Raw genomic sequence first — 26,068 nt, forward strand, 5'->3', positions numbered from 1 at the left:
CATTAAGGTAAATTAGTTAGCTGCCATTCTAGCCGAAATGGCACTAATTTACAAACTCGCTTAGCACCTTAGCTTTCCACCTTTTCCTGTAGCGCGCGCCACACTCCTCGTGCTCCTCTATCTCTCTCCCTCTCTCTCCCGCATCCCACTTCACTCCTCCACTTCCACTATGACCTCTGCAGGTAAGCCGACAACTGACTCCCCAAAATAAATAAATAAATAACATAAAACAAATAAACACTTTGCAGATCTGAAATAAACAATATTTCAATACAATATAACAGCAAATATGCATTTTAACATAACATTGTATCAAATAAATTAAATAGAAAATAAACAACATCCCAGCTGTCCCACTGGGTTACACCTTTTTATTCTGAAACTGTTATGTGTTATGATGATAAGAATATATCCATGAATAGTGTGTACTAATTAATCATTAAAGATCATACAACTAAAAAACCCTCTCTAAATGAGTCATCTCTGATGCCTATGTGTTACATGATTCTCATACCATTTTAATAAAAGTTCTTCATTCATCAACAATGATACAATGTTCATAAATACATGTGTCATGCATGCTCCTCCTCCTCCTTCTCTCTCTCTCTAATTCTTTCCCCCTCCCTTTCTCTCTCTCTCTCTCTCTCACACACACACACACACACACACACACACACATAACTACACACACAGCTGAAAGAAGCCACTCCTCATTTCAGAGAAAACGAAACTCACAGTGCCACACTTCTCTCTCAGTGTGTGAGTGCAGGAAAATGGCCGAGGCCAGTATTTCAGTAGCTCAGCTTTCAGTGGACCAGTTCAGCTGTCCAGTCTGTCTGGATCTACTGAAGGATCCAGTGACTATCCCCTGTGGTCACAGTTTCTGTAAGGTGTGTATTAATGGCTGCTGGGATCAGGAAGATAAGAGCGGAGTTTATAGCTGTCCTCAGTGCAGAGACACTTTCACTCCAAGGCCTGTTCTACGCAGAAACAACATGCTGACTGAAGTGGTGGAGAAACTGAAGAAGACTGAAGTCCAAGCTGCTTCTCCTGCTCACTGTTACGCTGGACCTGGAGATGTGGAGTGTGATTTCTGCACCGGGAAAAAACAAAAAGCCGTCAAATCCTGTCTGGTGTGTGTGGCTTCTCTTTGTGAAACTCATTTAAAACCTCATCTTGAAATTCCTGCTTTGAAAAAGCACAAGTTAGTGGAAGCCTCTGGAAATCTACAAGAGAAGATCTGCTCTGAGCATGATAAAGTGCTGGAGATCTACTGTCGTACTGACCAAAGCTTCATCTGTTATCTGTGTATGACGGATGAACACAAAAGCCACGACACCGTCTCAGTTAAAGCATACAGAACTGAAAAACAGGTGAGAAATGCAAGTCTAATTTATTCAGAGTCATTTCATACAATTTACATTTCTAATCTAAAGTGGCTGAAGGTTTTCACTCCCTGCACGAGCCACATTTTATTCCACTTGTTTAATCATTTGGTCTCCGTCTTTAAACAACTGATGAGTTTGATCAGTCCTGGCTCTTGATTTGTCTGAATGAAAATCTGCTCTAAGATTGGACACTCTCATGCTTTAGTCTGCATTAGAATGTCATTTTTAATAATGATTATAAATAAATAAATAAATATATATATAATGTTGAAATGAGATAAAGTTAAGGTGTTTGTTAGTAAAGAAGTGTTAAATAAATTTGTCCTCATCAGATCAGAGCAGTCAGTCAACATTTCAGCCAAAACCCGTCTGAACATCATTTTACAGCTTTACAGTGTCGAATCATTAACTCTTTATATCTGTCATTAATTTACACACTTAGCTCCCAGTGTCTAACAGCTGATCTCTGACAGGAACCACTGGTCCATGAAGACAGTCGTGTATGTGTAGTGATGTTGTAACGAGGAGTCAACAGAATGGGGATCCATTAGCAGCGTTTTAATAAAAGGCAGACACAGTCGTACAGGCGTGGTCGGGCAACAGCGAAACAGGGTAATCAGAGGCAAAACAAAGGCAGAGTGATCAAACAGGCAGATGGTCAGGGCAGGCAGCAAAGAATCAGAAATGAGAAGGAACAGTCCGAGGTCAGGGCAGGCAGCAAAGAATCAGAAACGAGAAGAAACAGTCCAAGGTCAAACACAGTAATCAAACAGAGAAGATATAAACGCTCAGAAATGTTAGCCGGGGCAAAACAAGACTTCGCAATGAGTGAGCGAGAGGCGGAGGCTTAAGTAGTCCCGGTAATAGGCTGCAGGTGAGCTCGTAATCAGTGCTGGGTGCGGGGTGATGGGAAATGTAGCTTCGAGGGGAAAGTCAATACTCGGGTGATGGTGACCTCTGGTGACAATCAGGGGGAACCACAGAGGCCGGATTCGTTACAGAGCCCCCCTCCTGCGAGCGGCTCCTGACGTGAGAAGGCAGACGACGCCGGGGTCTTCCGCGAGGACGAGGGGCCGGTTTATCCGGATGGGTCCTGTGGAAGTCAGTAGTAAGAGACGGGTCAAGAATGTCCTTGGCATCGACCCAGGACCTCTCCTCCGGTCCGTACCCCTCCCAGTCCACGAGATATTGCAGGACTCCTCCCCGGCGCCGAGAGTTTAAGATTTCCTGCACCTGATACGCCTCCTCACCGTCGATGATGAGGGGAGGGGGTCCCTGGTTCCGGGCCTCATCTAGGTCGTCCGCCCTTCTCGGAGCACCAGCGGCCTTGAGCAGGGAGACATGAAAAGTGGGTGAGATACGATATTGTGGGGGTAAAGCCAAACGATAAGAAACAGGGGTTATTTGTTTAATGACTTTGAAAGGACCCACGTACCTGGGACTGAGTTTGCGGCAGGGTAGTCGGAGCCGGAGGTCTCTAGTGGAGAGCCAGACCCATGATCCCGGGACATACTCAGGGTTGGGACGTCGGTGGTGATCTGCGTGTTCCTTCTGTCTCCTGATGGCGCGTTGGAGATGGGTATGGGCCTCGTTCCAGGTGGTTTCACTCCTCCTGAACCAGTCATTAACTGCAGGTAATTCTGTGGGCTCCCCGGACCAGGGAAAGAGAGGTGGTTGGAACCCCAGCACGCATTGGAAGGGTGTAAGCCCGGTGGATTGTTTGCGCAGGGAATTTTGCGCGTATTCTGCCCAAAACAGATATCGGCTCCAATCAGCTTGGTTGCGGTGACAGTAGGATCTTAGGAAGCGGGTGATCTCTTGGTTGAGCCGCTCGGTTTGCCCATTGGATTCAGGATGGTAGCCCGAGGTAAGGCTTATGTTAATGTTGAGACGTTTGAAGAAGGCTGTCCATACGCGAGAAGTGAACTGAGGGCCTCTGTCCGAGACGATATCTTCAGGGAGTCCGTAGAAGCGGAACACATAACTGCACAGAGCCTCTGCTGTTTCTAGGGCTGTGGGTAGTTTGGGTAAGGGTATTAGGCGACAGGACTTAGAGAAGCGGTCAACCACAGTAAGAATGGTGGTATTGCCTCTGGAGTTGGGGAGGTCGGTGACGAAGTCGATGGCGATGTGGGACCAGGGTCTCTGAGGGATGGGTAGAGGCTGGAGCAAACCTGCCGGTAACTGTTTGGAGGATTTGGTGGCGTTGCAAGTTACACAGTTCTTAATGTATGCAATGGTGTCAGTACGGAGTGAGGGCCACCAGAATTTGTTGGTGAGGAGTTGGATGGAAGCCGTTATTCCGGGGTGTCCGGAGCCGGGGAGGTCATGAGCCAGTTGAATAGCTCTGTTCCTCAGGGAAAGAGGTACAAAGGTCCTATTAGGAGGACATGCAACCGGTATGGGATCGGTGCCCTGTGTCTCCACAATTTCGGTCATGATGTCCCACTGCACTGGTGCCACGATGAGAGTGGTAGGTAAGATGGGATCGGGAGAAAGGGGTTCGTAAGCGGACTCAAACTGGCGAGAAAGCGCATCTGCTTTGGTGTTCTTGGAACCCGGACGATAAGTTACTGTGAACTGGAAACGTGTGAAGAACAACGCCCACCTAGCCTGTCGGTGATTGAGTCTTTTTGCAGAGCGGAGATATTCCAGATTGCGATGGTCGGTGAGAACCGAGAAGGGAAATTTGGCTCCCTCAAGCCAATGTCGCCACTCCTCCAGCGCCGCCTTCATAGCCAATAGTTCGCGGTTCCCCACATCATAATTCTGTTCCGCTTGGTTAAGCTTGCGAGAGAAGTAGGCACAGGGGAAGAGTTTGGGTGGACTGCCATGACGTTGCGAAAGAATGGCCCCGACGCCTGTGCTGGAGGCATCTACCTCCACTATGAATTCGCGTTCAGGATCAGGGTGATGGAGTATAGGTGCAGTAGAGAACCGTTCCTTGAGGTGATTAAAGGCTCTGTCGGCTACGGGCGACCAGGTTAAGCGTCCTCCTCTCCTCTTGGTCATTGAAGTCAGGGGGCCTGCGATGGAGCTGAAGTCTCTGATGAATCGTCTGTAGAAGTTGGCGAATCCAAGGAATCTCTGCATCTCCTTAACAGTCGTAGGTTGGGGCCAGTTCAGGACGGCCTGCACTTTACGATCGTCCATCGCCACTCCCTCAGGACTGACCACATATCCCAGGAACGTGGTGGAAGTCTGGTGAAATTCACATTTCTCTGCTTTAGCATATAACTGGTGGGAGATCAAACGTTGTAGTACGGCTCTGACATGGTGAATGTGTGTTTCAAGAGAGGCGGAGTAGATGAGAACGTCATCCATGTAGACGATGACCCATCTATTCAGCATGTCACGGAATACATCATTTATGAATGCCTGGAAGACTGAGGGACTGTTGACGAGGCCGAACGGCATGACCCGGTACTCATAGTGCCCAGAAGTGGTGGAGAAGGCGGTCTTCCACTCGTCCCCCTCCTTTATGCGAATCAGATTGTAGGCATCGCGCAGATCGAGCTTGGTGAAGTATTTGGCGGAGCGAAGCTGCTCTAGAGCCGGTGGAACTAGAGGTAAGGGATACCGGAACTTGACAGTTACTTCGTTTAAACCTCTATAATCAATACAGGGCCGAAGACCCCCATCTCTCTTTTTGACAAAGAAGAATCCGGCGGAAGCAGGAGACGTAGATGGAACGATGAAGCCCTTAGCCAGTTCTTCCTCAATGTAGGCTTTCATGGCTTCAGTCTCTGGTTGCGAAAGAGGGAAGATTCTACCTCTGGGTGGTGTAGAACCAGGGAGCAGCTCGATGGCGCAGTCGCTAGACCGGTGTGGCGGTAATTGGGCAGCGTTGGACTTGCTGAATGCCTCAGCTAGATCAGCATACTCCGAAGGAAGGTTGGCTGAGGGCGGAGGGTCCTTCTTAACGATGACTGCTTTAAGTGACGTTGGTTCCAGGGTCTGAAGACACTGTACAAAACACTTGGCCGACCAGTGAATGATTTGACCCTCAGTCCATGAGATCTGTGGTTCGTGGAGCTGAAGCCAGGGTAGTCCAAGAATAACTGGGTTATTGGGAGCTTGTATGATGAAGAAACGAATGGTTTCTGAGTGCATGGCGCCAGTAGTCAGGCAGATGTCATTGGTGGTGTGTAGGACCTGACCGGCGCCCAGAGGTCTTCCGTCTAACGCTGCCACTGCCAAAGGAGATTTACAAGGTATGAGAGGGAGGTCATGAGCTTTGGCGAAACCCGCATCAATAAAATTTCCTGCTGCTCCAGAATCGATTAGAGCCATTGTCTCTACCATCCCATTACTAAAGGCTAATTTAACAGGTACCTTAATACACTTTGAAATATGAGATGATTGACTCACCGCAGAGGGAGCGTGTTGCTTGGGTCTTGTGGGGCAGGAAGCTTTCACATGACCGGCTTGGCCGCAGTAGAGGCAGAGGTTTCTACGATAACGGCGCTCTCTTTCCTCAGGGGAGATACGAGCGTGCCCCACCTGCATCGCCTCTTGCTCAGGCATTAGCGGAGGGCTCGGTGAACGAAGCGCCGAACCCCTGCTGGGTCTCCTAGAGCGAATTAGATTGTCAATGCGAATGGCAAGATTAATCAGCTGATCTAAGGTCTTGCCCTCATCTCGACAGGCGAGCTCAGCCTGTAGCTCCAGGTTTAGACCCTTGCGGAAAAGCAGCTTTAAGGGGTCATCAGACCATCCGGTTTGTGCAGCCAGTGTGCGAAATGATAGGGCAAAATCCGCCGCCGTTTTTTCCCCCTGACGCAGCTTGAGAATTTGTTCACCGGCTCCGTCTCCTCCTTCGGGCAGATCAAACACCTCTCGGAATCACTGCAAAAACGCCTCGAACAAGGAAAAGGCTGGTCGAGTGAAATTCCACACGGCGGTGGCCCAGTCTAACGCCTTGCCAGACAGGAGAGAGCAGACAAAAGCGATGCGACTCTCTTCCGTGGGATATAGCGCCGGCTGCTGCGAGACAAACAAGGAGCATTGGAGCAGAAAGCCCTTACACTTCGCCGGTGTGCCGTCGAACTTTTCGGGGTAAGCTAAGCGAGGGCTAGCCGTAGCATGACTCGGGGGAGGTGCTTGGGGTGCTGGCTCTAGCGACGGTGAGGCAGATTCGGAAGGAGGTAGCCGTATCGCTTGCAAAGTTTTTACTAATTCCTCCGTGAGTGATGTGAGACGTGCTAGCTGTTGTTGATGGGCGGCTAGTATGTTAGCCTGGGCAGAGACTTCGGTAGAGAGTCTGTAGACCGCTGCTGGATCGAGAGGTGGCGAAGTCTTCTGTAACGAGGAGTCAACAGAATGGGGATCCATTAGCAGCGTTTTAATAAAAGGCAGACACAGTCGTACAGGCGTGGTCGGGCAACAGCGAAACAGGGTAATCAGAGGCAAAACAAAGGCAGAGTGATCAAACAGGCAGATGGTCAGGGCAGGCAGCAAAGAATCAGAAACGAGAAGGAACAGTCCGAGGTCAGGGCAGGCAGCAAAGAATCAGAAACGAGAAGAAACAGTCCAAGGTCAAACACAGTAATCAAACAGAGAAGATATAAACGCTCAGAAATGTTAGCCGGGGCAAAACAAGACTTCGCAATGAGTGAGCGAGAGGCGGAGGCTTAAGTAGTCCCGGTAATAGGCTGCAGGTGAGTTCGTAATCAGTGCTGGGTGCGGGGTGATGGGAAATGTAGTTTCGAGGGGAAAGTCAATACTCGGGTGATGGTGACCTCTGGTGACGATCAGGGGGAACCACAGAGGCCGGATTCATTACAGATGTTAAGAATTTTAGAATAAGATTTTAGCTTTAGAATTAAAAGATTAGCTTTTAAGTGTAAAATTAATTCCTCAGTGCAGAATTATTTTGTGAACAATATTTAAAACGTGTACATTCAGTTAAAGTGACCAGTCACACCACCATGGCTGTAGTGTCTCAGCATTCAAGCAACATGATATTCTGATGATAGAGTCAACGGACTCTGTTTTATTAATAATAAAAATACATGAAGGAATAAACGTTGTTTCTGTTATTTGTGATGTAACCCAGTGGGTCCCAATCATAGTCCTGGAACACTAAAATGCATTTGATTGTTTAACATCTATGAACTTTAAAACATCCAACATAAAGTCTTTTACACTTTGATAAGGTGCTCCGTAGAACCTGAGAGAACTTTAAACCTTTATTTGCAGTTAATACTCACCCACTGAGCTCATAATCTCATAATGCATAAAGAGTGAAATGTATTTTATTTGTCCTCAGAGTGAGCTAAAGGAGGAGCAGATGAAATCCCAGCAGAGAATCCAGGAGAAGCAGAAGAAGGTGCAGGAGCTGAAACAGGCTGTGAACACTATAAAGGTGAGCAGTGAGCAGAGACAGAGCTGCTCCTAGAAACACACACAACATGGACAACCAGTCATTTAGAGTCCCAGTAAGAGAGGGAATGATAGATGAGCTTTAAATCTTCTGTGTGTGTGTGTGTGTGTGTGTGTGTCTCCTAACAGCTGAGTGCACAGACAGCAGTGGAGGACAGTGAGAGGATCTTTACTGAGCTGATCAGCTCCATGGAGAAAAAGCGCTCGGAGGTGACGGAGCTGATCAGAGCTCAGGAGAAGACTGAAGTGAGTCGAGCTGAACGACTCCTGGAGCAACTGGAGCAGGAGATTGCTGATCTTCAGAGGAGAGTCACTGAGCTGGAGGAGCTTTCACACACACACGATCACATCCATTTCCTCCAGGTAACACTCACGGTCTGATCTACAGGGCCAGCTGTTCCTCACACACTCTCTAAAACACCTCTCGCAAGTGTGTCTTTGGTCTGATTTTGTCTGAAATCATTCATTTCTTTGATAAACTTTTACTCTCTGTAGAGTTTCCAGTCTCTCTGTGTCTCTTCTGGACGTGACGACTCATCCAGCATCACTGTCAATCAACATCTCTCATTTGATGGAGTGAGGAAATCTCTCTCTGATCTGAAAAAGAGACTCGAGGAATTCTGCGAGGAAGAATTCATCAAAATCTCTGAACATGGTAAGAGGAGCTGCTCCTGCTGGAGTGAGGGAAGTCTTTACTCGCTCAGTGACAGAGTGATGTCGAGGTGTCAGTCTTCATTCCTGAGCACCAAAGCACTGCACAGTTTAGAGTTTTTAACACTCGCCTGATTCGAGTCTTGATGATGAACTGCTGATGTGAATGAGTTTGTGTTAGAGCTGAGAAACTCTGCAGTCTGGTGCCTCACGACGGAAGTGTGGCACGTGATCTACACACATTTCTGATCTACACGCATTTCTGATCTACACGCATTTCTGATCTACACACAAGTTACACAAATGTCTGATTTTATGGGTTTTACCATCAGACCATTTTATTTCTGTCTCCACAGTTGAGGACGTTCAGATTTTACTCTCAGAGCCAAAGAGAAGAGACGGGTTTCTGAAATGTATATCTACAACACACACACACACACACACACACACAAGCACATATACATACTCATACTCAACACAGACACAAACTCAGACACACATACACATTCAAACACACAAACACATATACACACACATAAACACACTTGCACACACAAAACACACTCGCACCCACACACACACACACACAGTGTCTCAACCTTCACATAAATATATGCTGTGATTAATATCTAACATGTTATTTTTCATGTGTTTAGATTTCTGTGATCTGACTCTGGATCCCAACACAGTAAATTATTACCTCATTCTGTCTGAGAAGAACAGAGCGGTGACGAGCAGTGATATAAAGCAGCCGTACTCTGATCATCCAGAGAGATTTGACTCCTTGTGGCAGGTGTTGAGTAAGGAGAGTGTGTGTGGACGCTGTTACTGGGAAGTGGAGTGGAGCCATGTGGGATATGTGGAAATATCAGTCTCATATAAAGACATCAGCAGGAAAGGGCGAGGTTATGAGTGTGCATTTGGACGCAACGCTCAGTCCTGGAGTCTGGAGTGTTATTCTTCTCTCATTTTCTGGCACAACAACATTAAGACTGATCTCAGAGTTCCATCATCCTCCAGAATAGGAGTGTATGTGGATCACAGTGCAGGAACTCTGTCCTTCTACAGCGTCTCTAACACGATGAAGCTCCTCCACAGAGTCCACACCACATTCACTCGGCCTCTATACGCTGGGTTTAGGGTCTACAAGGATGTTTTTTCTAAATCAGTACCCACAGTGAGGTTGTGTGATCTAAAATAATGAGTCTGTAGTGTTTCATATCAGATAAAAAGACTGCAGATAAAAAATTCATGCACATTTCCTCAGTGATCCTCAACTGTGACAAAACTTTAACATTAAATGCATTTATACTCGGTCAAGGATCATCAGTTACACATATAAAGGAAATCGTACTGTAAGAGCTGAATGTATTGCCAATGACATATAAACTTTCTACTGATTTCAGCAAGATTACTCCTAAATATATTTGCTGTTTTTAATTAATGTTACTCATTTTTCAAATTAGTGCCCAAACTTCCCATAAAGTCTGTGTTCACTAGAATTATAGTTCTTTGTAATCTGGTAATAATCGTTACGTATATATATATATATATATATATATATATATATATATATATATATATATATATATATATATATGTGTGTGTGTGTGTGTGTGTGTGTGTGTGTGTGCACATACATCCATATTTATTTATTTTTATTAATTTTTAATTAAACTTTAAATAAAAATGTAACTTTTTTTAATGTAGAGAAATAATAATAATAATAATAATTATTATTATTATTATTATTATTATTATTATTATTAACATTACCATTAACTTCATTACAGCACTCCATTAATTGTTTTCCTCTAACAGCATGATACAGAGTGTTTTATTCCTTACTTAACCTTCTGATTTTCTGTTTTATACAAAATTATAGCATTTTATAATAGCAAGTTTATAGAGTTTATGGTGTAAGAGTTTCAGCTCTTTATTCCAGCAGCAGTGGAGCAGTTTGGGGATGAACGTCTTGTTCCAGGACACAACAGCAGCAGGACTCAGCTGAATGATGGACTCGATGAAAGCAGAAATCTCCATTCTAATGAATCTTGAATCTAAAATCGGGGCGTGTTGCATAACTGCTAACGTGTAAATAACTGTGAGATTGATCCAGAGACTGTATTTGATCCGAAATAACATCTGTAGTGTTTTATGACAAATCTCTGCACGTTGCCACATTGCTGCTCGATCATCTGTCTTACTAGCACACTATCGTATGGAGTTTGCCAACAGACTCTCTTTGTACACTAGGTGTCTTTCTAACAGGATACCTTTATAAAAAGCTTAAAATCTCCCTCACACTATTCAAAAGTAAAAAAAATCAAGAAATACCAAACACAGGTCGAATGGCACGTCTTCAAATCACTGTGTATTGGATCCTCTACTTTTTCTTATGATTCTGTGAAAGTGGGCCACTTTATTTCTTTACTCTAAAATCAGGAGAGATGTTTGGAATTTCATATCCATCTTTTTTTTTTTTTGCTTTTAATATGCACTAATACAAAAAAGAAACTTTTTATGCAACACAGATGTGAACTTAACTCTTATCTTCCTCCTTGTCTTTGTTATTTTGCCTTTTTATTCTGAAACTGTTATGTATTATGATGATAAGAATATATCCATGAATAGTGTGTACTAATTAATCATTAAAGATCATACAACTAAAAAACCCTCTATAAATGAATCATCTCTGATGCCTATGTTACATGATTCTCATACCATTTTAATAAAAGTTCTTCATTCATCAACAATGATACAATGTTCATAAATACATGTGTCATGCATGCTCCTCCTCCTCCTTCTCTCTCTCTCTAATTCTTTCCCCCTCCCTTTCTCTCTCTCTCTCTCTCTCTCTCTCTCTCTCTCTCTCTCACACACACAGAAGCAGGAAGCCACTCCTCATTTCAGAGAAAACGAAACTCACAGTGCCACACTTCTCTCTCAGTGTGTGAGTGCAGGAAAATGGCCGAGGCCAGTATTTCAGTAGATCAGGATCAGTTCATCTGTCCAGTCTGTCTGGATCTACTGAAGGATCCAGTGACTATCCACTGTGGTCACAGTTTCTGTAAGGTGTGTATTAATGACTGCTGGGATCAGGAGGATCAGAGCGGAGTTTATAGCTGTCCTCAGTGCAGAGACACTTTCACTCCAAGGCCTGTTCTACGCAGAAACAACATGCTGGCTGAAGTGGTGGAGAAACTGAAGAAGGAGACTGAAGTTCAAGCTGCTTCTCCTGCTCACTGTTACGCTGGACCTGGAGATGTGGAGTGTGATTTCTGCAACAGGAGAAAACGCAAAGCCGTCAAATCCTGTCTGATGTGTCTGGCTTCAGTTTGTGAAACTCATTTAAAATCTCATCTTGAAATTCCTGCTTTGAAAAAGCACAAGTTAGTGGAAGCCTCTGGAAATCTACAAGAGAAGATCTGCTCTGAGCATGATAAAGTGCTGGAGATCTACTGTCGTACTGACCAAAGCTTCATCTGTTATCTGTGTATGACGGATGAACACAAAAGCCATGACACCGTCTCAGTTAAAGCATACAGAACTGAAAAACAGGTGAGAAATGCAAGTCTACTTTATTCAGAGTCGTTTCATACAATTTACATTTCTAATAAAGTGGCTGAAGGTTTTCACTCCCTGCGCAAGCCACATTTTATTCCACTTGTTTAATCATTTGGTCTCCGTCTTTAAACAACTGATGAGTTTGATCAGTCCTGGCTCTTGATTTGTCTGAATGAAAATCTGCTCTAAGATTGGACACTCTCATGCTTTAGTCTGCATTAGAATGTCATTTTTAATAATGATTATAAATAAATAAATAAATAAATAAATAAATAAATATATAATGTTGAAATGAGATAAAGTTAAGGTGTTTGTTAGTAAAGAAGTGTTAAATAAATTTGTCCTCATCAGATCAGAGCAGTCAGTCAACATTTCAGCCAAAACCCATCTGAACATCATTTTACAGCTTTACAGTGTCAAATCATTAACTCTTTATATCTGTCATTAATTTACACACTTAGCTCCCAGTGTCTAACAGCTGATCTCTGACAGGAACCACTGGTCCATGAAGACAGTCGTGTATGTGTAGTGATGTTAAGAATTTTAGAATAAGATTTTAGCTTTAAAATTAAAAGATTAGCTTTTAAGTGTAAAATTAATTCCTCAGTGCAGAATTATTTTGTGAACAATATTTAAAACGTGTACATTCAGTTAAAGTGACCAGTCACACCACCATGGCTGTAGTGTCTCAGCATTCAAGCAACATGATATTCTGATGATAGAGTCAACGGACTCTGTTTTATTAATAATAAAAATACATGAAGGAATAAACGTTGTTTCTGTTATTTGTGATGTAACCCAGTGGGTCCCAATCATAGTCCTGGAACACTAAAATGCATTTGATTGTTTAACATCTATGAACTTTAAAACATCCAACATAAAGTCTTTTACACTTTGATAAGGTGCTCCGTAGAACCTGAGAGAACTTTAAACCTTTATTTGCAGTTAATACTCACCCACTGAGCTCATAATCTCATAATGCATAAAGAGTGAAATGTATTTTATTTGTCCTCAGAGTGAGGTAAAGGAGGAGCAGATGAAATCCCAGCAGAGAATCCAGGAGAAGCAGAAGAAGGTGCAGGAGCTGAAACAGGCTGTGAACACTATAAAGGTGAGCAGTGAGCAGAGACAGAGCTGCTCCTAGAAACACACACAACATGGACAACCAGTCATTTAGAGTCCCAGTAAGAGAGGGAATGATAGATGAGCTTTAAATCTTCTGTGTGTGTGTGTGTGTGTGTGTGTGTGTGTGTGTGTCTCCTAACAGCTGAGTGCACAGACAGCAGTGGAGGACAGTGAGAGGATCTTTACTGAGCTGATCAGCTCCATGGAGAAAAAGCGCTCGGAGGTGACGGAGCTGATCAGAGCTCAGGAGAAGACTGAAGTGAGTCGAGCTGAACGACTCCTGGAGCAACTGGAGCAGGAGATTGCTGATCTTCAGAGGAGAGTCACTGAGCTGGAGCAGCTTTCACACACACACGATCACATCCATTTCCTCCAGGAAATAAAGGTACACTACATCCACATCTCCAGGTGAAATATACAGGTTATGGGTTTCATTGGATAGATAATGGTTCTTAGACTTTTCTAATATGGAAACAATCTGGTGTAAGATTCTACATAAAAACTTTAAAATAATTGTAATTGTAATTTGTACTCCTAATTTTATGTCTAATTGCTGAATGCAGGCTTTAGTCTCTGGCCATCACTCTCCCCAAACTGCTAGACCAGATTTTCAGTCTGATCTCTGTGAGGACTCACCCCGCATCACTGTCAATCAACATCTCTCATTTGATGGAGTGAGGAAATCTCTCTCTGATCTGAAAAAGAGACTCGAGGAATTCTGCCAGATGGAATTCATCAAAATCTCTGAACATGGTAAGAGGAGCTGCTCCTGCTGGAGTGAGGGAAGTCTTTACTCGCTCAGTGACAGAGTGATGTCGAGGTGTCAGTCTTCATTCCTGAGCACCAAAGCACTGCACAGTTTAGAGATTTTAACACTCGCCTGATTCGAGTCTTGATGATGAACTGCTGATGTGAATGAGTTTGTGTTAGAGCTGAGAAACTCTGCACTCTGGTGCCTCACGACGGAAGTGTGGCACGTGATCTACACATATTTCTGTTCTACACACATTTCTGATCTACACACAAGTTACACAAATGTCTGATTTTATGGGTTTTACCATCAGACCATTTTATTTCTGTCTCCACAGTTGAGGACGTTCAGATTTTACTCTCAGATCCAAAGAGCAGAGACGAGTTTCTGAAATGTATGTCTACAGCACGCACACACACACACACACACACACACACAAGCACATATACATACTCAAAGAACACAGACACAAACTCAGACACACATACACATTCAAACACACAAACACATACACACACACAGTGTCTCAACCTTCACATAAATATATCCTGTGATTAATATCTAACGTTCACATTTTTCATGTGTTTAGATTTCTGTGATCTGACTCTGGATCCCAACACAGTAAATTATTACCTCATTCTGTCTGAGAAGAACAGAGTGGTGACGAGCAGTGATATAAAGCAGCCGTACTCTGATCATCCAGAGAGATATGACTCCTGGCAACAGGTGTTGTGTAAGGAGATTGTGTGTGGACGCTGTTACTGGGAGGTGGAGTGGAGCAGTGAGGAGCGTGTGTCCATATCAGTCTCATATAAAGACATCAGCAGGAAAGGATGGGGTTATGAGTGTGGGTTTGGATACAACGCTCAGTCCTGGAGTCTGCGGTGTTCTTCTTCTTCTTCTCTCTCTTTCTGGCACAACAGCATTATGACTGAGCTCAGTGTTCCATCATCCTCCAGAATAGGAGTGTATGTGGATCACAGTGCAGGAACTCTGTCCTTCTACAGCGTCTCTGACACGATGACGCTCCTCCACAGAGTCCACACCACATTCACTCGGCCTCTATACGCTGGGTTTAGGCTCTACTGGAATGGTTTTTCTAAATCAGCATCCACAGTGAGGTTGTGTGATCTAAAATAATGAGTCTGTAGTGTTTCATATCAGATAAAAAGACTGCAGATAAAAAATTCATGCACATTTCCTCAGTGATCCTCAACTGTGACAAAACTTTAACATTAAATTCATTTATACTCGGTCAAGGATCATCAGTTACACATATAAAGGAAATCGTACTGTAAGAGCTGAATGTATTGCCAATGACATATAAACTTTCTACTGATTTCAGCAAGATTACTCCTAAATATATTTGCTGTTTTTAATGAACATTACTCATTTCTCAAATTAGTGCCCAAACTTCCCATAAAGTCTGTTCTTTAGTTCTATAGTTCTTTGAAATGTGGTAATAATGTTTCATTCTTTTATATATAATTTTTCGTACAGTTTTAAAAACTCTGATAAGCCTTTAAAAAATGTGTATGTAGCTCAGAGAATTCTTATTAATAATAAGCACTGACTTTATTAATGCTGTTTCTATGTAACTGTTTTAGTATCAAGAAAAAATTATTATTATTATTATTATTGTTGTTATTATTATTATTATTATTACGAAGTACACTGCTGGGCAAAATAAATAAATGGGCCAAGCCCAAAATGGCAAAATATTAAGCTTTTAATGGTTTTAGCAACAAATCTTTGGTCAAAAAATGTGCAAGAATTAAACAAATAGATAAAGGAAGTTAGTATGCGATAGCTTTTCCCTTTGATTTCTTTAAACGTTTAAGTCTTGTGGCCCTTGATGGGATGCATCAGGTGCGGCACATAACCAAATGATCACCAATTGTTTAAGAAAAAAAATCCCAGATGATATTTTTGGAAGATTTTGTACACCCAGACATGTGTTAGTTTGAATTTTACATCAAACATTTTAATCATGATCATGATTTTACCTTTGCATACAAGAAGACTATAGAAGTGAATTTCCCTGTTTTTAGCTTTTCGCCAAACAAAAAGTTCACTGCAGCAAAAGGAAACGAGCGAATGGAGGCACAGGAGCTCTCAGGAGTGCATTTATTTCATTCTTGCTCATTTTCTGACCAATGATTTGTTGTTAAGACCATTAAAAGCTTCAGATTCGCCATTTTGGGCTTGGCCCATTTTTTTGCCCAAGAATGTTAAACCAGTGTGCTATAAGATTATTTTCCAGTGTTTTAATCTGAGAATGATGGAGAATGACACAGAATGGGTTGAGATGAACTTATTGGTGTTTATTATTAGTGCATCTTTCTACGTTCAATAAAGATGATTAATGTAAATTATGAAAGTAATCCAGCGCCATCCAGTGATGTTTGTGTACGCAGCTCCATATGGAAAATTATATAAAAAATATGAAATTATGCATGTTTAATTCATATTCTTTCTTATTGAGCATGTGTAATTTAGTTTACCCCTGCATGGTAATTAATACATTACCTAACAAACATGTACTAACATGTACTTAAGGTGGCCGTTATTCACGCGTGAATTCATAAGACTCACGTCATAGTTAAGGTTAGCTCCTGATTAGTTCATGATTAGCACACGCCTTAACTCATCATTAGTTCATATTTAAGAAAGTATTAATTCAGGTATTAGTGCATGATTATTCATGTACTGTAAAGAGGAATTAGCTGTCTGGCAGCCAGAAAACTGTCACGTCAACGCCGGGATCAGCATCAAACTACAGTTCCCAGAACACAACGCGGCCTACAAACATGGCCTCCGAGAACTACAACACACGACCATCACAGACTCTCTCACGTTCACCTGATCACTGATCACCTGGACTCAATTACATAGCACAATATATAAGATGTTGATTGTCTTGCTGGTTTCTGGGTTTCTCTTTTTGCTCTTGACTGCCTTCCTTTATGTTGATAGTTTGGTCTTTTAAAGTATATAGTGAGTATAAAAGCCAAGGTGTTCTGTTGTAGCCTCCATGATGTAACGGTGGTTTATTTCTTTAGAAAAATTGATCTAGCACTATATCTATCACACAGAATATAATGCGAACACTTTCAGACAGTTCTCCTGTGGTTGGCTAATCATATTGATCCTTCATAAAGGCATCTGATTAAAAAAAGGCAGTAAAGAAGTATTGCATTTTCCTGCCTGGGGCCCCCACAGTCCCTCAAATCACCACTAATACCCTAACATACATATGTAAGAGGGTTATTATTTCATTTGTGTCTGTGTGCCTTCATTCATCACATTCCACACAATTGCAGTATTTGAGTTATGTGATGAGCTAATTACGCATTTCACTGCCACCTAGTGGCCAAAGCCTTTAACTACAGCTTTTTGATCAGATAGCCATACAGTAAGTGTTAATAGAGAACAGTGTCTGCTAAATGAATAAAAGTTACTGTATTAATTTCACCCTTGTGAGCAAAGGAGCAGTGCCCCGGGCCCTAGCCACCCAGAGCACGTACTAGTACTACAGTGGAATTTGTAGAGAAATGCATGGAGAATGATGCAAAACGGGTTGATACACTGCGCTAGTTACAAACCATTTATTCTATTCCATTATTACTTTAATTACATACATGTGATATAATCACAATCCTCTTCTTTTCATTAATGTGAGGCGATAAAGCTGTTATTTACTTTATTCCTCTCTGTGTTCGTGAAACATGGAATTCTTCACTGACGGTGTAACTCACCTCATGAAGGAAAACACCAACCATGCAGCTCAGGAATAAAACATCACACATGATCTCTGCGCTCCTCCTCCCTCTCTCTTTCTAATTCATTCCCTTTCCCTTTTCTCTCTCTCTCTCTCTCTCTCTCTCTCTCTCTCTCATACACTCTCTCACACAAACACACACAGAAGCAGGAAGCCACTCCTCATTTCAGTGAAAACGAAACTCAGAGTCTCTCTCTCTCTCTCTCTCTCTCTCTTTGTCAGTGTGTGAGTGCAGGAAAATGGCCGAGGCCAGTATTTCAGTAGATCAGGATCAGTTCAGCTGTCCAGTCTGTCTGGATCTACTGAAGGATCCAGTGACTATCCCCTGTGGTCACAGTTTCTGTAAGGTGTGTATTAATGACTGCTGGGATCAGGAGGATAAGAGCGGAGTGTATAGATGTCCTCAGTGCAGAGACACTTTCACTCCAAGGCCTGTTCTACGCAGAAACAACATGCTGGCTGAAAAGGTGGAGAAACTGAAGAAGACTGAAGTCCAAGCTGCTTCTCCTGCTCACTGTTATGCTGGACCTGGAGATGTGGAGTGTGTGGCTTCACTTTGTGAAACTCATTTAAAGCCTCATATTGAAGTTCCTGCTTTGAAAAAGCGCAAGTTAGTGGAAGCCTCTGGAAATCTACAAGAGAAGATCTGCTCTGAGCATGATAAAGTGCTGGAGATCTACTGTCGTACTGACCAAAGCTTCATCTGTTATCTGTGTATGACAGATGAACACAAAGGCCACGACACCGTCTCAGTTAAAGCATACAGAACTGAAAAACAGGTGAGAAATGCAAGTCTAATTTATTCAGAGTCGTTTCATACAATTTACATTTCTAATCTAAAGTGTCTGAAGGTTTTCACTCCCTGCACGAGCCACACTTTATTCCACTTGTTTAATCATTTGGTCTCCGTCTTTAAACGACTGATGAGTTTGATCAGTTCTGGCTCCTGATTTGTCTGAATGAAAATCTGCTCTAAGATTGGACACTCTCATGCTTCAGTCAGCTTTAGGATGTCATCGTTATTAATAATAATAATGTTGAAGTCAGTTAAAGTTAAGAGTCAGAGAAGTCAATGAACATTTCAGCCAAAACCCGTCTGAACATCATTTTACAGCTTTACAGTGTCAAATTATTAACTCTTTATCTGTCATTAATTTACACACTTGGCTCACAGTGCCTAACAGCTGATCTCTGACAGGAACCACTGGTCCATGAAGACAAACACGTACATATAGTGATGTTATGAATTTTAAAATAAGATGTCAGCTTTATAATTAAAAGATTAGCCATCCATCCATTTTTCACTTATCCTGGTTCGGGTCTTGGGGGCTGCAGACTAAACAGAGATGCTGAGACCTCCCTCTCCCTAGCCACCTCCTCCAGTTCCTACATGGGGATTCCCAGGCGCTCCCAGGCCAGACAAGAGATATACTCTCTCCATCTAGTCCTTGGTCCATGAAAATCATGAACAGAATTGGTGATGTTGGTGATATGGACCAGACTCTCGCTCTGTGGTAGGAAACAGTGTTAGGAAACCTTGCAATGCTCAAGAATAGAGTGAAGAGGGAGTAAGTATAAAGAAAATAAAATAGGACCCAGAATGGAGCCTTGTGCCATGCCCCAGGTGATGGGAACTGCGGTTGATGAGAATGCTCCAATTTCCACCAAGAAACTCCTATTTGTAAGATATGACAGAAACCAGTCTAGTGCGGCATCATGGATGACGACCTCATGTTTTAATCTCTTTAGGAGGATATGGTGATCAATGGTGTCAAAGGCAGGGCTTAAGTCCAACAGTACAAAGAAGGCACAGTTTCCAGAATCTACAGCTAATAAAAGATCATTAGGACGGTGGACTCTGTACTGTGTTTAGCTCTAAAACCCGATTGAATGGGGTCCAAGATATTGTTACAAACTAAGTAAGGGGAAAGCTGAGATAATACAACCTTCTCCAGTACTTTTGATAGAAATGGCAATTTTGAGATAGGTCTGAAATTTTTGAAATCAGTGGAATCAAGATTTGTTTTTTTAAGCAGCGGCTGCTCTAAGGGTCTCCTCCCTTAGACCCACCAGGTGGTGATCTGTTGACAGGTCAGCAACTCTCTTCACCCGAGTGTCCAGAAAATACAGTCGCAAGTCCAATGAAACAACCACATAGTGATCATCGAACTGCGGCCTAGGGTGCTGTGATACCAAGTATACTTATGAACACCATTATGTTCAAACATGGTATTCGTTATGGATAAACCATGATTAGCACAGAAATCCAATAACAGAACACCACTCTGGTTCAGATCAGTCATACCATTCCTCCCAATCACTTCCTTCCAGGTTTCACTGTCATTACCAACTTGAGCGTTAAAGTCCCCCAGTAAAACTATGGAGTCTCCTGAGGGGGTACTTACTTGCACCCCACCCAAGGACTCCAAGAAGACCAAATACTCTGAACTGATGTTCATGCGTAAGCACAAACAACTGATAGAGTCCGTTGGCCGACACAAAGCCGGGGTAAAGTCACCAGCGTAAACTTCAACATACCAGCACCGAACTGGGGGGCTATGAGTACGCTCACTCCTGCTCTGCACTTCTCACCCAGGGCAACTTCAGAGTGGAATAGAGTCCAGCCCCTCTCCAGGAGTTGGGTTCCAGAGCCCATGTTGTGCATTGAGGTGAGCCTGACTATATCTAGATGGTATCTTCCCACCTCCCGCGCTAGCTTTGGCTCTTTTCCCACCACAGAGGTCACGTTCTATATTCCTAAAGCCAGTTTTGGTAGCCAGGGATCGGTCCGCCAAGGCCTCTGCCTTTGACTGCCGCCCAATCCACAATACAACAGACCCTTATTACTCCTCTTGCAGGCAGTGGGCCCACGAAAGGATGGTCCCATTTAGCTCATTTGGGCTCTGCCTGGCCAGGCTCCATGGGTAAGGTCCCGACCACCAGGCGCTCACCGATGAGCTCCCCCCAGGCTTGGCTCCAGGGTAGGGCCCCAGTTCAGCCTTTAAGTGTGAAATAAATTCCTCAGTGTAGAACTATTTTACGAACAATATTTAAAATGTGTACATGCTTCATTGAGTTACTAAGGCTTGGATTAAACTGATTCAGTTAAAGGGATGAGTCAAACAGGCTAATAACTATAACAGCTTACTAAAAAATATAATAACTTTGATAATGGTAGGCTGTGATTTCAACCACTATAACTATAATAAAGAAATCACAGACCCCCTGGTTATGCTTCCAGAACTACACTTTGAGAACCACTGCACTGCACTGCTCTCCTCTATCACATGACAGCCACCATACAGGGAGGATGAAGGTGAATATGTGCTTCCTCTGAGAGAAGTAAAACCACCACTCCCTCCACTTACGTGAACTCACAGATGCTCACAATTGGTTAGTGTCACTTTGATTGACAGGGGAGAGAGTAAAGCAGTAACTAGGCACAGTAAAAGGCAAATTTTGTTCAGATGTCTGTGGTGTCATCAGGATTTGAGCAACACGACATTCTGACAACTGACTCTGTTTTATTAATAATATAAAAGACATAAAGGAATAAATGTTGTTTCTGTTATTTGTGATGTAAACCAGTGGGTCCCAATCATAGTCCTGGAACACTAAAATGCATTTGATTGTTTAACTTCTATGAACTTTAAAACATCCAACATAAAGTTTTTTACACTTTGATAAGGTGCTCCGTAGAACCTGAGAGAACTTTAAACCTTTATTTGCAGTTAATACTCACCCACTGAGCTCATAATCTCATAATGCATAAAGAGTGAAATGTATTTTATTTGTCCTCAGAGTGAGCTAAAGGAGGAGCAGATGAAATCCCAGCAGAGAATCCAGGAGAAGCAGAAGAAGGTGCAGGAGCTGAAACAGGCTGTGAACACTATAAAGGTGAGCAGTGAGCAGAGACAGAGCTGCTCCTAGAAACACACACAACATGGACAACCAGTCATTTAGAGTCCCAGTAAGAGAGGGAAGGATAGATGAGCTTTAAAGTTTGTGTGTGTGTGTGTGTGTGTGTGTGTGTGTGTGTGTGTGTGTGTGTGTCTCCTAACAGCTGAGTGCACAGACAGCAGTGGAGGACAGTGAGAGGATCTTTACTGAGCTGATCAGCTCCATGGAGAAAAAGCGCTCGGAGGTGACGGAGCTGATCAGAGCTCAGGAGAAGACTGAAGTGAGTCGAGCTGAACGACTCCTGGAGCAACTGGAGCAGGAGATTGCTGATCTTCAGAGGAGAGTCACTGAGCTGGAGCAGCTTTCACACACACACGATCACATCCATTTCCTCCAGGAAATAAAGGTACACTACATCCACATCTCCAGGTGAAATATACAGGTTATGGGTTTCATTGGATAGATAATGGTTCTTAGACTTTTCTAATATGGAAACAATCTGGTGTAAGATTCTACATAAAAACTTTAAAATAATTGTAATTGTAATTTGTACTCCTAATTTTATGTCTAATTGCTGTATGCAGGCTTTAGTCTCTGGCCATCACTCTCCCCAAACTGCTAGACCAGATTTTCAGTCTGATCTCTGTGAGGACTCACCCCGCATCACTGTCAATCAACATCTCTCATTTGATGGAGTGAGGAAATCTCTCTCTGATCTGAAAAAGAGACTCGAGGAATTCTGCCAGATGGAATTCATCAAAATCTCTGAACATGGTAAGAGGAGCTGCTCCTGCTGGAGTGAGGGAAGTCTTTACTCGCTCAGTGACAGAGTGATGTCGAGGTGTCAGTCTTCATTCCTGAGCACCAAAGCACTGCACAGTTTAGAGATTTTAACACTCGCCTGATTCGAGTCTTGATGATGAACTGCTGATGTGAATGAGTTTGTGTTAGAGCTGAGAAACTCTGCACTCTGGTGCCTCACGACGGAAGTGTGGCACGTGATCTACACATATTTCTGATCTACACACATTTCTGATCTACACATATTTCTGATCTACACACATTTCTGATCTACACACAAGTTACACAAATGTCTGATTTTATGGGTTTTACCATCAGACCATTTTATTTCTGTCTCCACAGTTGAGGACGTTCAGATTTTACTCTCAGAGCCAAAGAGAAGAGACGAGTTTCTGAAATGTATGTCTACAGCACGCACACACACACACACCAGCCACATAAATATACGCTGTGATTAATATCTAACATGTTCACATTTTTCATGTGTTTAGATTTCTGTGATCTGACTCTGGATCCCAACACAGTAAATTATAACCTCATTCTGACTGAGTGTAACAGAGCGGTGAAGTACAGTGAGAGCGAGCAGCCGTACTCTGATCATCCAGAGAGATTTGACTGCTATGAGCAGGTGTTGTGTAAGGAGAGTGTGTGTGGACGCTGTTACTGGGAGGTGGAGTGGAGCGGTGAGAGATGTGTGTACATATCAGTCTCATATAAAGACATCAGCAGGAAAGGTCAAGGTAATGAGTGTGGGTTTGGACACAATGCTCAGTCCTGGAGTCTGGAGTGTACTTGTACTTCTCTCTCTTTCTGGCACAACAACATTAAGACTGATCTCAGAGTTCCATCATCCTACAGAATAGGAGTGTATGTGGATCACAGTGCAGGAACTCTGTCCTTCTACAGCGTCTCTGACACGATGACGCTCCTCCACAGAGTCCACACCACATTCACTCAGCCTCTGTACGCTGGGTTTGGGTTCTACTGGAGTATGTCGTGTGATTTTTTGGAGGATTATTTTGGACCAATTATGATGTTGACCAGACCATATTCATTCAGATCTTTACGCTGAAATTACGTTGTACTGGAATGTTTGGTGTAAATCAGGATCAACTGTGAGGTTGTACAATCCAAAAAAATAATGAGTTTGTAGTGTTTTATGGTCAGTAATTTGTCGATAAAAAAACCTCCATGTACTTCTTATTAATCCTCATTTGTGAAAAAAAAATGTTAACATTAAATCATTAACAACATGAAACATTAAAACACTGCTTTTAGACTCGGCCTAGGATCATCAGTTACACATGTAAAGGAAATGAAATTGTAAGATCTGGATGCATTGTGGATTATATATACAAGCTCTACTGATTTCTGAAATTAGTGTAGCAAAATGCTTACGCTTTCTATAAAGTCTGTATTTATTGGGTTTTTACAGACTGTGTGTGTATAGCTCAGAAATAATTAATTACTAATTAATTACTAGAGAATTATGGGTTGTTTTCATGTGACATGTGGACTTAGCTGTCTGCCATTTTGATTCCCTACGCACTTCTGTGCAAAGATCGCCACACTGTGTAGTGCTTTAAACAGTCTGTGATGTATATGGATGTTTTCATCGACCAGGTGGACAAAACAAGTTCAGATTCTTCCAGGTTGTGAAAGTTTATTACGAATCAGAGCTCTGAGACTCAGATCTGATCTGAAGAAAGGCGTAGGTTATGGAAGGTTGCTGTTAATCTTAAGGATATCACAACCGAGGAGAAGTTGGAGCGAACAATCGTCTGTTAAACATTTTGCTCTTTCAGTGTTTGTTTTTACTCTCATGACAAATTAAAATGTTGACAATACGATCCTTGATTACCACTGATCCTTGATTACATTACCTCACCCAGCTTAATGTTCATTATAGTAAAACGAAAAGTTATGCACTGGGTAACTCATTCATCCTGCTTAACTCCAGAGATATGTTAGATAACATACTTTTTATATGAGATGTACAGCTTAATTAAACATCACAGATCTTCCAGGAGAGATCTCAACACCCATCTTGCTGCTAAAGTACATGCAGGTAAAGTGTCAACTGGGGTGAATAAGCTTAATGTAGGACATTTTTATAAGTAATTCATTTGTGCTTTAACAAATTGGAGAGATGTTTAAATGAAATTAAATAAAATATTTTGAATTTCAGGTTAGAAGGCCTATCTGCACGACAGGAATAATGCATTAGGTATTTAGCTAGGGAATCAAAATGGTTGCAGTGATATCAGTGAAAGCAACCCATAGGAATTATGATGATGATGATGATTAGTAGTAGTAGTAGTAGTAGTAGTAGCAGTAGTAGTATGCTTACACTCTGTTTATTTGCAATAACATATTTGTATTCAGTTACATTCCTAATCTAAACTATGTGCACTCAGGACTGTTTTTGGTGTGACACCGTGGAAGAGCTGATGGTGGCGGGGAAGATATTTTTGTTGTGTTTTCTGCAGCTGCATAAGCAAAAAGTGTAATTTTTAGAAATAATAAAGACATTTCTACACAATGATGTTATGTACACGAGTCCCTGTAATTAACATTCTTCATGTCTGCTCTTTTTTTATTTTTTTATTTTTTTAATGTCTTTAGGGCATTACCTCTGCAAAATCCTAGATATTTTAAGATCCGCATGAATAAAAAGATTATGTCTGTCCTTCATAATAGGTTCTAGAAACTGTAGTTACCTGCTATGGCCACTATAGGGCAGTGAAAAAGCATCATATTTTTAAATGGTCACTGCGCCAAATATGGCTTTGTGTAGAGTGGAAGCCTGGTGTAATTTGGGAACTTGGGAACACACACACACACACACACACACACACACACACAGTCTGTATATCTGTATATATGTAACTATTTATAACCTCCCACTGAGTTTTAGTTAATGATCTACTGGTAAAGGGAAACTGTGTGTGTGTGTGTGTGTGTGTGTGTGTGTTTCCAAGTTCCCAAATTTGGGAGAGAGAAAGAGTAATCAGAAAATAAGAAAATAGCTCATCACATAACTCAAGTGCCTGTGACTGTGTGGGATGTGACGAATGAAGGAACACAGACACAGAGTAATAAACCTTACACAGATATGTGATTCGGGGCAGCGAGACTTATTTCGGGGTGGCAGCTGACACCCTGTTTCACCCCTGAGGCCACACCTATTCATAAACACTTACCTATAACTCAAAATGTTAAGCTAGAAACTGAGTTATATGTTGTTTTAACATCATGTGAACATTGGCTATGTGGGAGGTGTTGTGTAACTGGTCACATGACCACAGATCTGCATTAGATTTCTATAAAAGTAAGCGAGCAAAATGATGAAATAAAGATACTACCTTATTTGGTGTATATATAATCTACTAAGGGTCTTTTATTGAGATGTATGAATAAAATTGTACAGCTAGTTTTATATTATTCTTAGAGAAGTTGGAAACGTGACCATGTGTAGATCATACGAACTAAGAACTTTTAAAAAATGGTAGTTTTATGTTATGTTAACAAAATGTATTTACATATAAACATGTTAAAAAAAAAGTAACATTATATGAGGCAAAATTACAGGTGAATAAGGTAGCTGAATGTTTTTCAGAAATCAACATGTATTTATGCAAGCGAGGCCTTGTCTTATTAATTATCCATAAATTTGCATACTTGAAAAAACACACACAAAAAAATCTTTGGATAATTTTA

At 42.2% G+C, this 26,068-nt stretch overlaps 3 protein-coding genes across 3 annotated transcripts; all 3 read left to right on the plus strand.

Annotated features, from left to right (window-relative positions):
- Positions 1 to 711: 711 nt before the first annotated feature.
- Positions 712 to 10,013, plus strand: LOC117596557 (tripartite motif-containing protein 16). The gene is made up of 6 exons (XM_034301972.2): positions 712 to 1,373; positions 7,660 to 7,755; positions 7,902 to 8,135; positions 8,268 to 8,427; positions 8,780 to 8,836; positions 9,080 to 10,013. The coding sequence occupies exons 1-6, from the start codon at positions 774 to 776 to the stop codon at positions 9,622 to 9,624; spliced, it is 1,692 nt and encodes a 563-aa protein (XP_034157863.2). The 5' UTR covers positions 712 to 773; the 3' UTR covers positions 9,625 to 10,013.
- A 1,329-nt stretch (positions 10,014 to 11,342) lies between these two features.
- On the plus strand, positions 11,343 to 15,868 carry LOC117596553 (tripartite motif-containing protein 16). Its single transcript, XM_053231790.1, has 6 exons — positions 11,343 to 11,984; positions 13,006 to 13,101; positions 13,258 to 13,500; positions 13,679 to 13,901; positions 14,180 to 14,260; positions 14,456 to 15,868. Exons 1-6 carry the CDS (start codon positions 11,391 to 11,393, stop codon positions 15,004 to 15,006), a joined length of 1,788 nt encoding a protein of 595 aa, XP_053087765.1. The 5' UTR covers positions 11,343 to 11,390; the 3' UTR covers positions 15,007 to 15,868.
- A 1,978-nt stretch (positions 15,869 to 17,846) lies between these two features.
- LOC113528901 (tripartite motif-containing protein 16-like) lies at positions 17,847 to 24,893 on the plus strand. Its single transcript, XM_053231791.1, has 7 exons — positions 17,847 to 18,426; positions 21,449 to 21,544; positions 21,711 to 21,953; positions 22,132 to 22,321; positions 22,691 to 22,747; positions 22,840 to 23,337; positions 23,408 to 24,893. The coding sequence occupies exons 1-7, from the start codon at positions 17,887 to 17,889 to the stop codon at positions 23,488 to 23,490; spliced, it is 1,707 nt and encodes a 568-aa protein (XP_053087766.1). The 5' UTR covers positions 17,847 to 17,886; the 3' UTR covers positions 23,491 to 24,893.
- The last annotated feature ends 1,175 nt before the right edge of the window (positions 24,894 to 26,068 follow it).

Source organism: Pangasianodon hypophthalmus, chromosome 30 (assembly GCF_027358585.1).
Source record: "Pangasianodon hypophthalmus isolate fPanHyp1 chromosome 30, fPanHyp1.pri, whole genome shotgun sequence".
NCBI lineage: Eukaryota > Metazoa > Chordata > Actinopteri > Siluriformes > Pangasiidae > Pangasianodon > Pangasianodon hypophthalmus.

Coding starts and splice junctions, on each gene's coding strand:
- LOC117596557 (XM_034301972.2), top strand. CDS start 774: ATGGCCGAGGCCAGTATTTCAGTAGCTCAGCTTTCAGTGGACCAGTTC. Junction 1,374..7,659: donor CATACAGAACTGAAAAACAG/GTGAGAAATGCA, acceptor ATTTGTCCTCAG/AGTGAGCTAAAGGAGGAGCA. Junction 8,428..8,779: donor CATCAAAATCTCTGAACATG/GTAAGAGGAGCT, acceptor CTGTCTCCACAG/TTGAGGACGTTCAGATTTTA.
- LOC117596553 (XM_053231790.1), top strand. CDS start 11,391: ATGGCCGAGGCCAGTATTTCAGTAGATCAGGATCAGTTCATCTGTCCA. Junction 13,102..13,257: donor AGGCTGTGAACACTATAAAG/GTGAGCAGTGAG, acceptor GTCTCCTAACAG/CTGAGTGCACAGACAGCAGT. Junction 13,501..13,678: donor ATTTCCTCCAGGAAATAAAG/GTACACTACATC, acceptor TGCTGAATGCAG/GCTTTAGTCTCTGGCCATCA.
- LOC113528901 (XM_053231791.1), top strand. CDS start 17,887: ATGGCCGAGGCCAGTATTTCAGTAGATCAGGATCAGTTCAGCTGTCCA. Junction 18,427..21,448: donor CATACAGAACTGAAAAACAG/GTGAGAAATGCA, acceptor ATTTGTCCTCAG/AGTGAGCTAAAGGAGGAGCA. Junction 21,954..22,131: donor ATTTCCTCCAGGAAATAAAG/GTACACTACATC, acceptor TGCTGTATGCAG/GCTTTAGTCTCTGGCCATCA.